Source organism: Callospermophilus lateralis, chromosome 8 (assembly GCF_048772815.1).
Source record: "Callospermophilus lateralis isolate mCalLat2 chromosome 8, mCalLat2.hap1, whole genome shotgun sequence".
NCBI lineage: Eukaryota > Metazoa > Chordata > Mammalia > Rodentia > Sciuridae > Callospermophilus > Callospermophilus lateralis.
The window spans coordinates 82,115,504-82,134,060 of NC_135312.1; the positions used below are offsets into that span (position 1 = coordinate 82,115,504).

General features: G+C 33.6%; 1 protein-coding gene across 1 annotated transcript in view; it reads left to right on the forward strand.

Moving 5' to 3' along the window:
* The window catches only part of Zgrf1 (zinc finger GRF-type containing 1), a 75,045-nt gene that overhangs the window by 37,743 nt on the left and 18,745 nt on the right, over nucleotides 1-18,557 (forward strand). Inside the window, exons 14-20 of the mRNA XM_076864065.2 lie at nucleotides 1,485-1,669; nucleotides 3,221-3,417; nucleotides 4,422-4,561; nucleotides 11,662-11,805; nucleotides 13,077-13,191; nucleotides 14,970-15,232; nucleotides 17,066-17,225. Coding sequence (XP_076720180.2) covers nucleotides 1,485-1,669; nucleotides 3,221-3,417; nucleotides 4,422-4,561; nucleotides 11,662-11,805; nucleotides 13,077-13,191; nucleotides 14,970-15,232; nucleotides 17,066-17,225 — 1,204 coding nt within the window. The remainder of the gene's footprint in view (nucleotides 1-1,484; nucleotides 1,670-3,220; nucleotides 3,418-4,421; nucleotides 4,562-11,661; nucleotides 11,806-13,076; nucleotides 13,192-14,969; nucleotides 15,233-17,065; nucleotides 17,226-18,557) is intronic.

Genomic DNA, 18,557 nt, shown 5'->3' on the forward strand with positions numbered 1-18,557 from the left:
CCTGAGCCACTGTGCCCAGCTTATTTGTTTATTTTTATTTGGTACTGAGAATCGAACACAGTGCCTCACACATGCTAGCCATGTGCTCTGCCACAGAGCTACCACCCCAGCCTCATAATTTTTCATTTTTTAAAATAGAAGTATTTCCAGAGAGTATGGAAAAGCAGGACTCTGAGAGAGGGCTTTCTGTAGAGGTTTGGCCCTGGGTAATGCAAAATTGTGAAAAATCAAATATTTTTTATAACAATATAAGTGACTTGTTTAGCTTCTATTTTTGTCTATTTAAAACAGATTCCTTTATTATGCTAAGTGAAATTTAGCCAGTCCCCAAAACCCAAATGCCGAATGGTTTCTCTGATTTAAGGATGCTGATCCATAATATGCTGTGGGACAGTGGGGATGGGAGGATTAAATGAACTCTAGATGGGGCAAAGGGGAAAAGGGGAGTGGGGGGAAGAAGAGTAGGAAAGATGGTAGAATGCGATGGTCATCATTAACCTAAGTACACATAAGAAGAGACGAAGGATGTGACTCTACTTTGTGTACAACCAGAGACATGAAAAATTGTGCTGTATATGTGTAATATGGATTGTAATGCATTCTGTTGTCATATATAACAAATCAAAATTAAAAAAAAAAACAGATCCCTTAATGTTGATTTGTTCAGTTTCATTTTTGAAAAAAAGATATTGATATTATGATTATAAAATTTCTGTGTTTATTTCAGCAATTTGTTAACATATGTAGAAGTATAAATCGGGGAAAATCATTTGCAACTTCTTCAACCAGAGTTAAATATGGTCAAAAAAAAAAAAAGTGTTCCATGACTTGTTTAATTAAATGGAAAAATTTAAGTATGATGTATGATTAGGTCTGAGTGCTTCAAAATACAAGGGCACATCCACCTTAAAAAACTGGATTGGCTCATGTCTGTAAACCCAGCCACTTCACTGAGGTAGGAGGATTGAAAGTTTGAAGACAGCCTGAGCCACTTAGCAAGACTTTGTCTCATAGTTACATTCCTGAACGAAACTCAGAGGAAGAATCCTCTTTGCTTCAGTTCCTAGTACCTCTACCACCACCACCATAACAACAAAGGATATTTGTATTATGTTTTATTTTGATTCTATTTAAAGGCTATTATCAATTTTGGCTAATATAGAGCACATGTGATAGAAACACAATTTTTTTTATAAAGAAGGATTTTTATTTTTGAATATTTTATTTACTTATTTATTTATTTTTATTTATATATGACATAGGAATGCATTACAATTCTTATTACACATATAGAGCACAATTTTTCTTATCTCTGGTTGTATACAAAATATATTCACACCAATTTATGTCTTCATACATGTACTTTGGATAATAATGATCGTGACGTTCCACCATCATTTCTAATCTCATGCCCCCTCCCTTCCCCTCCAACAACACAAAATTATTTTGTATTTAAATTTCAACTATATCTACTTTTTTTTTAGAACATCTAAATATATTGCTGTTTGAGTTGGCACAAAGATTACACAAAGCTCTTTCAAAAGTTGACACATCGTTTTACACATCATTGAAAGGAGAGAAAATGAAGACTGTAGAAAATAATTTGCCATCCTGTCATCATGATCAACCTGCAAAACTTGTCATGGTTAAAAAGGAAGGTCCAAATAAGGTATTGTTCCTCCACACACCTAATACTTGTCTTATGCATAATTGGGTAACTGTTGCTTTATGGCAAGCTTGATGAATGAGACTTGATTTAGGAGCCTTCTGTTTGAGCATTAGGAACTAATAATAGAGTAAACTCAGTTTTTATGAAAAGAATGAGCTGTATTCTGGGACACAAAAATATGAGTTAAGATTAACTTTCAAATTACTTTGGAACTCACCTCATAGTAATGGACAGAGAGATAACATGAAAGAAAATTTTTTATATTACTGTAATTGGTAAACTGGAAGGATATGCCCAAGACACAGTGATACCACTGAGAAGGAGAATATGTTCCACATGAGGGTTTAGAAGAATGCAGGAATGGGCCTGAAAGAAATGAAGGTTGTCTGGGCACATTGGCACATGCCATCCTTGGGACACTGGGCGGGAGGATCAAAAGCTCAAGGCCAGCTTCTGCAGCTTAGCAAAACTTTGCCTCAAAACAAACAAACAAACAACCAAAAAGCAAATAAATAGGGCTGGGGTGTGGTTCAGTGGTAAAATACCCCTGGGTTCAATTCACAGTATTTCTGCCCTTAAAATAAAAATAAATAAAAATTTAAAAAAGAAAGAATTGAAAGCTGTAATCAGTCTACTTTATAATCCTAACAATACCAGAAGAATAGAAAATTAGACTGACTTAATGTATATTGCTGATAACATACCATGGAAAAAGGTTAGTAAAATGTGTATTGGTGATAGCTTGTACTCATTTGCAAGACTGTGCTTTCTTAACCTATTATTTTTTCTTAACCTGTTTGCATATCCTATTTCATTAATTATGTAAAGTTGATTTTAAATTTAGTTACCAAAAGCAAGAATTCATAACTAATATCATAGCCATAAAGAATGAAATATCATATAGCTACTAAAATCTTTGTTTTCGTTTCAAGATTATTTCATGACATGGTTACATGCTTATACTATATTGTTGGGTATAATGATTAGATTATAGAATAGAAAATGTGTCATCTAAGTTTTTTTAAAAAAAGACCACTATATACATTTATGTGTCTTTGTGTAAGTGAGGAAAAAGCTGGAAAAGAAATGCAGAGATATTGCTTGTTATTCTTTCTGGATAGATTTCAAATTGTCTATAATGAACACTTCATCAAAGAAATAATAAATTTTAATTTATTGTTAATTTCAAATAAGTTTGCATTCTCAGAATAATATAATTTTTTTCTCTTTTTGGTAAAGAGAAAACATGGAAAAGTACATGGTTTTAAGTTTTATCATATTGTTTAAATTATTTAAAAAATTAAGTTGTATTGTGACTTTGTAGAGTATATTAGTAAGGCCAAGCAGTCTTCATAAGTGTTGACAAGCATAATTTAAAAAAAAATAAAAATAAAAATATCTTTCTTACTAAATTTTAATATCTTTTTTTTCTCCTCTTTCTTTTTTTTAAAGTGTTGTGCTTTGAACCCAGGACCACATGCATGCTAGGCAAGTACTCCTCCACTAAGTTACACCCCTAGCCCTAAATTTTAATGTATTTTTCCTCCTTAGGGTCGTCTCTTTTATACATGTGACAGACCCAAAGTGGATCAATGTAAATTTTTCAAGTGGCTTGAGGAAGTAACTCCTGGATGGTTAACACAGGAAGAGTCTCAACCCAGCATGGTTTTAAATGATATTAAGAGTATTGCCTTGTATTTAAGAAGTCAAAAGATACCACTCTATGAGGAATGCCATCTTTTGGTGAGGTATGTTTCATGGTACCAAATAATTGCCTGTAATTACTATCAGAAAATAATATACATTAATAAATATGTAATATATAAATATACATTAATAAATAATATAAATCAGAAGATAGCAACCCTCACAGGATTATCAACAGCTTTAAAAGAGATTGAGATGGAAAAGTATCTAACAGAGAGAATATTTTAGTTTTTATAAGTTTAAAATGAAAGGAGTCTTTAAGGTTATTTTAACCCTCTCTAAATATCAAGCAGTTTCAGAAATATCAGAATAACTGGAAGGAGGCTATTTTTCTAACCATTTTTATGCATAGTTGGGGCTGTTCTTCATAATCTCAGGGGACTCTGTTGAACAAACCATAGGAATAATTTTTAGTAGTGCCAGATAATAATTTTTCACAATCTTGAACTGTATAGACTATAGGATGATAGAATGATACATTTTAGAAGCATGTCTTGTATAGAAGTAGGATTATTAAAAAAGTATAAATGCCATATGCATGGTAACTTAATAATAATTTATTGGGAATTTTTAGATGCTAGGTTTTCTTCTAAGTATTTTGTCTTATTCCATTTAATCATCACAGTAACCTATAAGATCACAGTAACCTATAAGATATGGAGATAGTGGAGACAAGTATTAATTTTATTTTACTGTGATAGAAATTGATATTCTCTATTTTTTAGATACTTTTTCCTATCTTCATCTTTTTAAAACTGACGATAGGGACTAGGGATGTACTTCGGTGGCTGAGTGCTTGCCTAGAATGCTTGTACAAGGTTCTGGGTTTGATCCCTAGCACTGCAATCAGTCCAATCAATTGATGACAATTCTGTGATATTGCTGTTTTCTTCCTTTGATGGAATATATTTATTTTTCATATGCATGTATGAAAGTATGTAAATGCACAGAACTCTGGTCCTTTCCTTTTTATGTTGTGTTTTTAAAAAAGATTTAAAAATTTTTTAATATTCAAATTTATTTTTATTTTTATTCTTTTTTTCAGGAAAGGATTTGATTTTCAGAGAAAACAGTACGGCAAACTAAAAAAGTTTACTGCTGTAAATTCTGAATTTTATAGTGAACAGAAAAGCAAACTTTATCTTAAATTGAGTCGGAAAGAAAGTTCTTCGGTTTATAGCAAAGGTAAGTTGGTCTGATCATGGTGATGATGCATTTACAAACAGCTGAATATCTCTGTAAATTCCCTTCCCCCCCTCCTGGGGATTGAACCCAGAGGCCCTCTACTACTAAGCTATATTTCAAGTGCTTATTTATTTACTTTAAAATTTTTGTTAAAAACTTTTTATTGGTACTTAATGATTATACATAATAACAGGATTCATTGTGATATAATTATAGATGCCTAAGGCTTGCCTATTTGGTTAGTTTTTTCAAAGCACAACCTTTTGCCTTTGTGGATCAAAAGATCAGCAAGTATCTTTGTTTTATTTTGGTTTGGTTTTGGTTTCTTTTTGTCTTCCACTCTTATTTTTAAAATCTCTCTTATTTTGTTAGGTTTTAGTGTAATCATCTTTTTCATACATCCTAAGTCAGATATGTAGCTTGCTAATTTTGAGGATTTTTCTGTTTTCTAATATAAAATTAAGATTGTAAATTTCCCTCAAAGTACCACTCTACTTTTGTGAAGTACTTTTTTTCATTTAAATTAATTTTATTTAAATTTTATATTATAGTTTCATCTTTAGCATACAAGTTAGTAAGCATGTTTTTAAGGAAATTTCTATGTTAACTTTTAACTTAACCTACAGAGTATCATCTGCAGGCAGATTTAAGTCTACAAACTTACTAGTTAGCAGATTATGGTTTTCGTAATACTATTCTTTAAAGTTCATCTAGGTTTTTTTAATGGTATAGAAAATGAGAAATATATGCCTTCTCTTTTTATTAGATGCCGAGCTCTTAAACAAATCAAGTTTAGTAATTGCTTTCTCCAGATCTTCTCTAGTCTTGCCAATTTTTGGTTAGTCATCTATCGGCAATTCAGGGAGATAATTGAATCTTCAATGGTTCACGTTCTTCTTGCTATTTTCTTACTTTTTGCATTTCATATATTAGGCTTATTTTATTAGGTGCACATATGTTTTAAGTTACTCTTGTCTTCTTGATAAATGGAAATTTTATTATCATATAGAGACCCTCTACAACTTTAATACCTTTTTCTTAAAATGAATTTATTAATATAGACATGCCAGGTATGTTTTTGCTAATATGTACTTGATAAATCTTTTTTGAACACTTTTGTGTGTTCTCATAGGTATGTTTCTTATAAACACTGTATGTGTCAATTATAAAAAAAATTGACCTGTAAACAGAACAAGCCCAAATAGATTTAAATTATAATCATTGATACATTCGTATATGTTCCTACAATCTTAAATTATTCGTTTATCCCACTCTTTATTTGCTCTTTTAAATTCTTTTTTGCCGTTTTAAAAAGTGATAGTTAATCTTTCCTTCAGTAAAACAACTTCTTAGAAAACATTCACAATCCTTTGTTCTTTTCTAGATCCTCTCCTTCACTTTCTATCTTCCTTTTTCCTTAGGGTGACATTATTTAGACTAGTGATATTTGGAGTATCATCTGCAGCTGGTTCCAGTCCCCAAACTTAATAGTTTTCAACAGAGGGAAACAGCTACTTCAGTATTTAAATCACTATGTCATTATGCAAACTTGTTTAGTTATTTTGTCTTTTTTTTTTTTTTTTTTTTTTAAAGCGAGAGAGGAGAGAGAGAGAAAGAGGAGAGAGAGAGAAAGAGGAGAGAGAGAATTTTAAAATTTATCTTTTAGCTTTCAGCAGACACAACATCCTTGTATGTGGTGCTGAGGATGGAACCCGGCCGCACGCATGCCAGTCTAGCGCGCCACCGCTTGCGCCACATCCCCAGCCCTATTTTGTCTTATTTATTGCAAGACTTTCTCAGTGAAGAAACATTATGTTGATGCTATGGTTTAGATGTGAGGTGTTCCTCAAAAGCTCACATATGAGACAATTCAAGAAGGTTCAGAGGAAAAATGATTGGCTTGTAAGAGTCTTAACCCAATCAGTGATTTAATCCTTTGATAGGGATTGACTGGTAACTGAAGTGGTAGGGTGTGGCTGGAGGAGGTGGGAATTGGGGCGTGGCTTTGGATATGTATTTGTATCTGGCGAGTAGAGTTTCTCTCTGCTTTCTGATCACCATGTGAGCCACTTTCCTCTGCCATATTCTCCCTTCATGATGTTCAGCCTCAACTTGAGCTCCAGGGAATGGAACAGGCTTTCTATGGACTGAGACCTTTGAAACCTTGAACCCTCAAATAAACTTTTCCTCCTCTGCAATTGTGCTGATCAGATTCTTTAGTCACAGCAGTGAAAAAGCTGACTAAAACAGTTGATTTGTTGAATTACATTCTAGCACAAGTTACTCATGGCATACAATTACGAACCATTCAGGTCAGGCTACTTTGAGTAGTGCTAATGTAACTTTGGAGTTAGTGTGGATCTATTTACTATCTGTCTTTCTCCGACTACTTTTTATAAAGTTCTCACTTTTGACTGGGGATATAGCTCAGAGGCAGAGTACTTGCCTAGCATTGGCAAATTCCTGAGGGTTTTTTTTTTTTTTTTTTTTTTAATTTTTATTGTTGGTTGTTCAAAACATTACATAGTTCTTGATATATCATATTTCACACTTTGATTCAAGTGGGTTATGAACTCCCATTTTTACCCCGTATACAGATTGCAGAATCACATCGGTTACACATCCACTGATTTACATATTGCCATACTAGTGTTTGTTGTATTCTGCTGCCTTTCCTATCCTCTACTATCCCCCCTCCCCTCCCCTCCCCTCTTCTCTCTCTACCCCATCTACTGTAATTCATTTCTCCCCCTTGTTTTTTTTTTTTTTTTCCCTTTCCCCTCACTTCCTCTTGTATGTAATTTTGTATAACCCTGAGGGTCTCCTTCCATTTCCATGCAATTTCCCTTCTCTCTCCCTTTCCCTCCCACCTCTCATCCCTGTTTAATGTTAATCTTCTTCTCATGCTCTTCCTCCCTACTCTGTTCTTAGTTACTCTCCTTATATCAAAGAAGACATTTGGCATTTGTTTTTTAGGGATTGGCTGACTTCACTTAGCATAATCTGCTCTAATGCCATCCATTTCCCTGCAAATTCTATGATTTTGTCATTTTTTAATTCAGAGTAATATTCCATTGTGTATAAATGCCACATTTTTTTATCCATTCGTCTATTGAAGGGCATCTAGGTTGGTTCCACAGTCTTGCTATTGTGCAAATTCCTGAGTTTTAACCCCAGCACTGCAAGAAATAAAATAATGAAATAAAATTCTAGGCTCTGAGTTTTTTTTTTCCTTAAATACTTGTGACCTACAAAAACTACAATTTCATATGTTTTAACCTAGTAATTATGTACTTGGTTGTCTTCTTGAATCCATTGTTACTTTTGAAAACTCTGAGGGTACTTTGATTCTTTCTTTTTGTTATTTGTTCTTTTGGAATGGAAACTTTAAAATTTTATCTATGATTTTACCTTTATTTCCTGATAATTGTGTCTAAATGTGGATTTTTAATTTTTTTTTTCTTCTCTTGGCCACACTATAAGACTTTTAACTCTGAGGTTCTTTATCTTTTTGTAATTCTGGAAAATTGATCTTTATTATTTCTTCAAATAATCTTCCTTCTTTGTATGTCTTTTATTATTCAGATGTTAGCACCTCTGAATTTATCCTCTAGCTTGCTTAACTTTTATATTTTCTGTGTTTTAGTTTTTCCTTCCTTCTGGGAGAATCCTCAATAAGGCTTTTTAAAAAAATTTTTAATAATAAACTTTAACCTAAATATATTCAAAGCAATATCATTTCAATGTGTAATTAATATAAACATTATGAGCTATTTCATGCTATTTTATTTTTTCATACTGCTTTTCTTTCTGGAAATTCATATGAGGGAAGACCAACCCCAAACTTGTCAGCTTCAGTGAGTTCCAGAAATCGGGGGTGCAGTTGAACTATAGTGTGGAGAGACCTAGCCACCAGAAAACCACAGTCACCCATGAAATAACCCATAAGGTCAAGTGTAAACGGTTTGGTTCAAGGGAAAAGCACCATTAAATAGAATAACATTTTTGTATTATAAAATTCTTTAGCCCTCAGAGTTTGGAGAAATTGAGGTGGGATGGAGACTGCCCTGTGATCAGTTAGTTTAGTTACCACCAGTTTTTGTCTGCTCATTACAGCACAGTGCTTTTGTTGTTACCCTGATTTTTCCAGAGTATATTAGTAATGAAATATCTGAGAAAACTGACTTATAAAGAGAAATGATTTATTTTGTCTCATTGTTTTGGCAGTTCCAGTCTGTGATCAAGTGGCTTCATTGTTTTGGGCCTCTAACAAGACAGCATATCAAGGCAGGAGCACACAGAAAATAAACTACTGACCTCCTGAGCCAGAAAAAAAAAAAAAAAAAAAAGAATCCTGTTGTCAAAATCTGCTTTAGGGGCATGCCCCCAATGACCTAACAATTTTCCACTAGGTCCTACCTCTCAAAGGTTCCACTACTTCCCAGTAGTACCACCCTGGCAACTAAGCCTTTAACACATAGACCTTTGGGGAACATTCAGTATCCAAACTATAGCACAGAGGATTTCTAGACCAGAAATGTGAATTAACTTATGGATAGCAAGGTACTATTTGTTCCAGGGCATTGGGGCCTGGGGAGAGGGCCAGTGGAAAGTAAGAACAGAATCTTAGACTGGAGTTGTAACTCAGTGGTGGAGCACTTGCCTAGTGTGCACAAAGCCCAGGGTTTCATCCCAGCACCAAATACACACACACACAAAAAGGAGGAGGAGTAAGTGGAAGAGGACAGAATCATCAGTGATACACTGTAGGCACTCCAGTTCAAAACAGCATTCCAGCTCCAGAGGGTTTCTCTACTTCTCTCTCTGTTCCCTGCAGGAAGGGAGCCAGCAATCATTCTAGTTCAGAAACATTTTTTCCCTCATTTTAAAAATTTGTTCTTTTTAGATATACATGATAAATGTATTTTTGACATATTATACATGCATGGAGTATAATTTATTCTAATTAGGATCCCATTTTGTAGTTAGTTCAGCCTCTTGATTAGAAATTTTACTCCCCTAAAGTAGTTTCTATGATCTGAATGTGTCCCCCCACAAATTAATATATTGAAACTTAAGTCCCATGAAAATTGTTGAAAATTCCTAATCTGAAAAACTAAAATCCAAAGTTCTCCAAAGACCCCAATTTTTTAGTGCTGATGTGACAGAAGTAGAAAATTCCACACAATGAAATTTTGTTTCATACAAAAGATTATTAAAAAATTATAAAAGTGCTTTCTGTCTGTATGGACAGATATATATGAAACATAAATAAATTTTATGCTTATACTTAGGACCCATCCCTAAGATATCTTATAAGTTATATGCAAATAGTCCCCAATCTGAAAAAATCCTAAATCTGAAACAGTTCTGGTCTCAAGTATTTTAGATAAGGAGTATTCAACCTGTATTAAGAGGTAGGACCTAGGGGTGGGGGTGAAGCTCAGTGGCAGAGCACTTGCCCAGCATGTGCCATAACCTAGGTTCATACCCTACACCAAGGAAAATTAAAAAAAGAGGTAGGACCTTTAGAAAGTGATTAAGTCACGAATGCTTTATATTCTTAATGGGGTTAGTGGCCTTGTAAAACTTAAGTTGAAAGAAATATCCCAGGGGCTGGGATTGTGGCTCAGTGGTGGCAAGAGTGCTTGCCTAGCATGCAGGGACACTGGGTTCGATCCTCAGCACCACATAATTGTAAACTAAAACTAAAAAAATAAAAAAGAAATATCCTAGCCCCTTTGGTCCCTTCTGCCCTCTGAGTACATGGCCTTCTGCTCCTTCTACCATGTGAGGACACTGCAACAAGCACCATCTATGAAACAAAGAACAGTCAATCTAAGGTATTTGTCCAATGGGCAAAGATTTTTTGAGTAGAACTCAAAAGCATGGACATCTAAAAAAAAAAAAAATAGACAAATGTACTATGTTGAACTAGAATCTTCTATATAGCAAAGGAAACAAAAGAATGAAGAGACACCCTATAGTATGGGAGAGAATATTTGCAAAACATATATCTGATGAGGAATTAACATCCAAAATATATAAGGAACTCGAACAACTCAGTAAGAAAACAAATATATATGTCTATACCATGGAATATACATCAGTCTCGAAAAAGAAGGAAATTCTAATATTTGTGATAGCATGTATGAACTTGGAGGGCTTTATGCTAAGTGAAATAAGCAGACACAAATTTGGCAATGTTATATATGAATCTTAAACAATTGAATTTAGCCGGGTGTAGTGGCACATGTCTGTAATCCCAGCAACTCAGGAGGCTGAGGCAGGAGGATCCCAAGTTCAAACCCAGCCTCAGCAACTTAGCAAGGCCTTAAGCAACTCAGGTAGACCCTGTATCTAATGAAATATTAAAAAGGGCTGGGGATGTGGCTTGGTGGTTAAGCACCCTGGGTTTAATCCCTGGTATAAAAACAAAAACAAGGGGCTGGGGATGTGGCTCAAGTGGTAGCGCGCTCACCTGGCATGCGTGCAGCCCGGGTTCGATTCTCAGCACCACGTACAAACAAAGATGTTGTGTCCGCCGATAACTAAAAAATAAATATTAAAAAAATTAAAAAAAAAAAACCCAAACAAACAAAAACAAAACACACCCCCCCCACAAAAAAAAATTGAATTTAGAGAAGCAGCTGAATGGTGGTTTCTAAGAGCTGAGAGATATAGAAAATGGGGATAGTAGTCAAAGAGTACTAACTTACTTATAAGCAAGTTCTAGAGATCCTATATACAGCATAACTATAGTTAATAATAGCATATTGTGTATTTGAAGTTTGCAAAGGGAATAGATTTTAAGAGTTCTCACTATACACACACAAAAATAACTCTGTCAGGTGATGGACATGTTGATTAGTTAGATTGTTGAAATCATTTCACAAGGTATACTTATGTGGAAATATCATGTTGTGCCTAGGATCATAGCTTGGTGACAGAGCATGTGCTTGGCATTTGTGAGGCCCAGGGTTCTTTCCCCAGCAGCCTGCTCACCTCAAGAATACATGTCATACAACCTAATTAATTATGTACAATTTTGTGTCACTCAGACCTCAATAAAGCTGGGGGTAAAATGTTTGTTTTTTTAGATGATCTTTGGGTGATTTCAAAAACCCTAGACTTTGAACTGGATACTTTTATTGCATGCAGTGCTTTCTTTGGACCATCATCTCTCAATGAGGTGGAGCTACTGCCCTTGAAAGGTTATTTCCCTTCTAATTGGCCTACTAACAGTAAGTATTACCATGTGTATCTTAATTTGTATTTTAAAAGGTTGAAAGACATATGATGAACTTTGAGCACTAATGCTAACTAACTGTATGTGGGATTGATTGTTTAAAGCCAACAAACCAATGGTGTTTAAAGCTATAGTGGTTTCTCCTATTATATGCAATGAGTTCCTGAAAATGTGTATGAAAATTTAATATATCATTATTTCTGGAGTTCAAGTCCCATAGGGCAAGCAATATAATGAAATCTTGAATCTTCATTTAAGCATTAGGTTAAAGTTGAATTTTACAAGTTTATATTTGACTTTTTAAAAGTACAAACAATAGGCATATAAATGAGAATTTTTTCAAAGAACTTCTTGCATCAAGTTCTAATCCTTATAGTTTATTTGAAAATATATTTAGTGAACAATTTATTTTCACCTTGGGAAGGTCCTGAAGATTTTAGGTTGAATTGAGCCAGAAGAGTATGATTTTTGCTTTGAGAATATCTTATCTGTTTTGAAAAATTATTAATAAGGCAGGCTACCCACCAAATTTTTCTTGTAATAAAAAAACTTTTAGTAAGTTGAATTCATATTTAGTTCTATGAATCTGTAAACTTATCTGTACATTTTGATCTCTTAATGATTTCTAATAGTTGAATTTGGTTCATAACTGATCCAGACAAAGCATTTAATGACATATTCATATTATTTCATTTATGCTTTTAGATTTTGATTTTTCCTTTTTTAACTGAACAAACCTAGTCCAACCAGCATAAATCTAATAAAAAGCTAATAAATGTTTATCCTTCTCATATGGAGATTTTCATATTTGTTGCAGTTATTTACTTATCAGTATCAGCATGCTAATTTCCTGTTTTCCATATATTTTAATAAAATAATTAAGAAAGACATGCAAGAGAATATTTTAAAATTACACAAGTACTTCCGTACAGCTCAACTCGTATGCTGATTAAAGAGAACTGCTGGCCATCAAGCAGTGCCTCAGTGCACTAACTCAAAACAGGTGTTCTTATTCATTTACTGATTTGCAGAACTCTAAATTTGATTTAAGTTATGCAATTTATGTATACTCATAGAAAGAGAATGAGTAGATAGCATAATAATTCAATGGATAGAAGTTCACAGACCTTTCTGCATGTACTTAAAGGTTTATTTTTTGTCATGATTAATTTAGTGGTTGAACTCTGAGGTATAAAGACATTTAATCCAGTTTTTTATGTGTCATTTTATTTTCATCAAGTGTTCATTTTCTCATCTTCTTTATAGCAGTGGTCCATGCATTATTAGTTTGTAATGCCAGCACAGAGCTGACGACTTTGAAAAATATTCAGGACTACTTTAATCCAGCTGCTTTACCTCTAATGCCATATTTGTTAACAATGTAAGTCATCATTTATCTTTGGGTTGTTGGTATTAAAAAATGATAACTGAAAGTGAATATAAAAATACAATAAAAGTACATTATTTAAATTTTACAAATAAAAATTTAATTATTTTTTAGAATATGAAATTACTGTCATTAATTAGAAGAGAAAGGAGGTAGGGGACACAGTTCATCGATAGAATACTTTCTTAGCATGCACAAGTCCCTGAGTTCTATCTCCAATACATCCCCCCACACAAATAAACAAAATTTGAAAAAATAAAAAGAGAAAGGGAAATATGCAAAATTTCCCATTTATTTATTTATGTATTGTGGTTTGGGCTAATAAATAAGTATACTGTGAATTTTTTCTCTGTATCAAGGGATAATATTCTAAAGATCTTTGGAGTGATGATTTAATAATTCATCTATAGTTTGATACTGTATATTATTTGGCATTTATAAGAATTATTTTACAGCTTGAATACAGTGCATATGTCAATACTGATTTTATTCTTTTTTTTTTTTTTTTGGTACCAAGAATTAAACTCAGGGGTGGTTAAGCACTAAGCTATATCCTCAGCCCTTTTAATTTTTTTTATTTGAGAAGGTATCGCACTGAGTTGCTTAGGGCCTTGCTATTTGTTAAGATTGGCTTTGAACTTGTGATCTTCCTGCCTCAGCCTCCCCAGCCTTTGAGATTATAGGCACGCCCCACCAACTTGACTTGATTTTATTCTTTGTTTTTTAATTTTAATTTTTTTAGTTGTTAATAGATTTTTTATTTATTTATATGTTGTGCTGAGGATCAAACCCAGGCCCTCAAACATACCATGCAAGCACTCCAGCCCTGATTTTATTCTTAACATTACCAGTTAATTTTTCAAACACCATGATCCTTTTTAAAAAATGAGAAGTTATAGTGTCCTAAATGCATTCAAATAATAGAAAAAGCCCATTTTTCCAATTTGGATTGTTATTACTCATTTGGAGTGTTTTGCTTTTCTCATGCCAATGAAATTCTAGGTAAAACATATCCTTATGGATTACTATATGTAGTATGATAATCTGACTTGAATAGAATAATATACTGAAGTTAGGAAACATAAAATGTGAAAGAAGACTGTAGTTTAATAGTAATGAACAAATGTTGGTCTTTTGGTATTGACAAATATATCTTAGCACTGTAAAAAGTTAACATAAGGGGAAGAAGTGGGTGAGGAATATTTAGGAATACTCTGTTATCTTTGGAACTCCAGCAAATAAAAATTCCAAAATAAAAAAATTATATTAAAAATTGCAAGTTTAATTAAATTTAATTAAATATTATATTTCATAATATCCTGGTCAAAACAAAAGAGATTTATGGTTAATTAAAAAATATCCTTATGATTCCATTATTTTTTTGTGCAATTGAAATGAATTGAACCTTTATAGAAATAGAAATAAAAGCATTTATATATTTTCAGTTTTACCTGAAATAAACACTGTTACTTATCTGATTCTTAACAGTGTTGAGTTTTGGGGAAACATTTTAATATTTGTATATATCTATCTGTATTTGAAATAATTAACTTCTTCATGTTGTTGAAGAGTATATAAAGTAATGTGTAAAATATGTAGACTCACACCACAGATAGGAAATATTGAACAAAGTTTAGTCTTCTTGCACACTCCTCTAAGTTGAGGATGGTATCCATATGTCCTCCCCACCTTACCCACAAAATGTTTTCTGTGTGTTTGTGAAATGAAGGCCAGTTGTGAGTAAGTCTGTGATTTGTTGCCTTTTTTACTAGGTCTCCGTCAACTACAGTTAGCAACAAGAGAGAAAATAAGAGAAAATTTATTCCACCAGCCTTTGCAAATATCAATACAAAATTTGAACTACTTAGCCTGGGAGAAACATTGCAGTTAGCTAGTGAGTTAATTCAGACACACAAGTTAAACAAGGACCAAGCTACCGCTCTAATTCAGATAGCTCAAATGATGGCATCCCGTGAAAGTGTTGAAGAAGGGAAGGAACTGCATACCCATACCCTACCTATCACAGTCATACATGGTAAGAAGCAAGAAAACAGTCCTAGTAAATATATTTTTATGTAAACTTATATAAGGTAATCTTTTCGTAATATCCTAGTCAAAACAAGTTTCCAGAATAACTGTGAGTAAATACTTTTAAACTTGAACCCAGAACCCACTTGAGTAAACTGTTAAATTAGAACACATCTGACTACCTTGAAACGAAAAATTGGCAGCATATCTGATGAATGGTCAGCATTATTTAGTCATTGCTAAAGAGTCCAGATTGGTCTTGATATCTGTGTATTCCTCTGTTAGACTGGACTTCAACCCTGATCAGCAAAGCTTATATTCCTACTCTATTTACTCTTTCATCTTCCACAGCAGCTATTCCAGAACTTCGTTATTCTCATAACCCCATCCTTGCCCCTCCTCCACCCCTCTGAAATTGATCTTGCCTCTAAAATAGGAATTAAATTTGTAACAGAAACTTCTTTTAATGTCCTGAGCTCCTTTAATTTACGTAAGTTTAGACTCATTCTTGCCCTTTTTTTGGCTCTGTCCAGGTGAAGGGAGCTTTATTTTCTTCTATTCAGAACTAATACCTTTCTCTGTATTTTAGCTTCTGTGTAGCTCATTCTCCATAGGTTAGTTCTCTACTTAATCTTCTACTTTCTTACTGTTTATCTTTCCACATCAGAACAATCACTGAGGTGGGTCCCATCTGACTGCTATCCATCCTTCATAATGATTTTTTCCTTCCAGTTTACTTGAATCCACACATTCCAGTCCATCATCAGATCTCCATGTGGCTTACTCGGTGGAGGGTAGTCTCTAGAGCTAGAATTCTGCCTTTGGCTCTTTCATTTATTAGCTATATGATCTTGGACACATCACTTAACTCTTAGCTTTAATTTCCTGCTCTGTAAAATGGAAATGATAACGGCATCTACCTCAGAGGGTTGGGGGATTAAATAACTCAACGTAAGTGAATGCTTAGAACAGTATCTGGCACAATGGAATACGCTTAGTAAATTTAATATTTATTATGTTGGGATTATCTCACACAATTTTCTTATTGATCCACCTTTAGGTTTCCTTTCTCTGTATTTATTTATTTATTTATTTTCTAATACTACCGCTGAGCTATGTACACAGCCCTTTTTGTTTTTATATTGAGACAGGGTCTCAATAAGTTGCCTGGGTTGACCTCCTGCCTCAGACTCCATTAATTCCAGAGTAGCTGGGATTAAAGGCATGCACCATGATGCCTGGCTCCAAATAGTTTTTCAAAAACTATCTGAGGGCTGGAGATGTAGCTCAGTGTAGGGCACTTGCTAAACATACACACACACACACACACACACACACACACACACACACAGAGACAATTTGATAAGTCAGTTATATTGCTTAAAATCCTTCAATGACTTCCACTAACCTTTAAGATAAGATTCAGATTTTTCAGTCATAACAAACATATGTTTTATCCTCTTGTGATTTGTCCCTTGCCTCATCTCTTGCCTATTTGCTATTTATAGAAATTCTTAAAGTTCTTTTAAAAAATTTTTAATAGCTACGAACTCTGTTGTAACATCCCCCTCTTCACCAAAGGAGATGTTCTTCTTTCTCTGATCCCATAACAGTGTTACCATATTCTTTTGTATTATCTCTTTATCTGCTTATCCTATTAGGTTGACTGTGGTCTCATTAAAGGTAGAAGTATTTTGTTAATTATTTAGCCATTCCGTAGTAGGTAGTCAATTTTTTCAAATAATTAAATAAAGGAGAATGTGACAGATTATATTTCTTGTACTTTCAGAAATGTGTTTATCATATCACTTTAATTTTTTCTCTTTCTGTAAATAATTAGGTGTTTTTGGAGCAGGGAAGAGTTATTTGCTGGCAGTGGTGATTTTGTTCTTTGTACAACTATTTGAAAAGACTGAAGCTCTTACAGTTGAAAATGCAAGGCCATGGAAACTTCTGATTTCTTCTTCCACTAATGTAGCTGTTGACAGAGTACTTCTTGGGTAGGTATGACAAGTGTATTTGAGTAGCTGATGTTTTAGGTTATTGTTGAGAGAGGCAATCCACTACAGGCCCTGAGTTTCCATGTACATCCTTGTTGGGTATGCCAAGTACTCAAGGCCATTGTCTTATACCCAGAAGCTAGCATCTGTGCTAAGTAACAAGCTAAACTATTAATTAATAAGTAGGATTGGGCTGGGGATGTGGCTCGAGCGGTAACTCGTTCGCCTGGCATGCGCGGGGCGCTGGGTTTGATCCTCAGCACCACATAAAAATAAAATAAAGATGTTGTGTCCACCGAAAACTGAAAAATAAATATAAAAAAAATAAGTAGGATAAAATCAAACACCAAGGGGGAGGTATCCACCATGGGCATTTCTCAGGGTAGTCTTTATAGCAAGCAGCTTTAACTGATGAGTTAATATCATCCTTCAGGACTAAGAACTTGCCTACTACTTGTTTTTAAAAATAGTGGATCTCCCATCTCAGTGTTCTTGTCCTCTAACTCAATCCACTGCATGTGCAGTTATCCACAGGGATACTCTTCATCTTCCTGTGAAACTTGGGGACAAAGGGATTCAAATACTATGATATCCACATTGCTTTCTGTGCCATGGCTAAAAGTCCTTTCTGACCCATGAATCTTGGGTCTGTTACCTTAGAAGTAGACTAAAATCTCAGAACCAACAGTCTGGGATTCAACAATATCTTATTCATCTGCCTTAAAATATACACTATTAACAAAGCTGAACAGTTTAAGTAGATTATGTTTTTAATTTCAGTGAGAGGGATCCAAAGATTACAATAGCACTCTATTCTGCAGATATCAAATTTTTGTGATTGCATAAGATTTTAAAAATGCAAAGAAAATTACACAGAATATTTTACATTTTTAATTTTTACCAAAAAACTTTGTCATTTTATGAGTTTTAATAGGAGAAATAATCCATTATTTACAAGTCTAGTCTTCTTAAAAATTAACTTTGTTTCCTCTCTGTTTTTATGGTACTATGGATTGAAAACAGAGCCTCAAGCATGCTGCTTGCTAGACAAGCGCTCTTCCACTGATCTACATCCTGAGCCCTAAAAATTTAACTTTTATAATCACATAAATTAATGCTATGGTTAAAATATGCAGATTTTGTAGTTTATATTTTGTTACATTTCTTCACAATCTTTTTTATACATGTACACTTTCTAAATGTGGGATCTAACAATATGCAGTGTTCTGTGTCTTACTTTTTTTAATTTAAAAGTTATTTCTCTGTGGCATTACATCTTAGAAAACATAATTTTAAATAATTCTATTATATTCAGTGATTTTCTTGTACCAT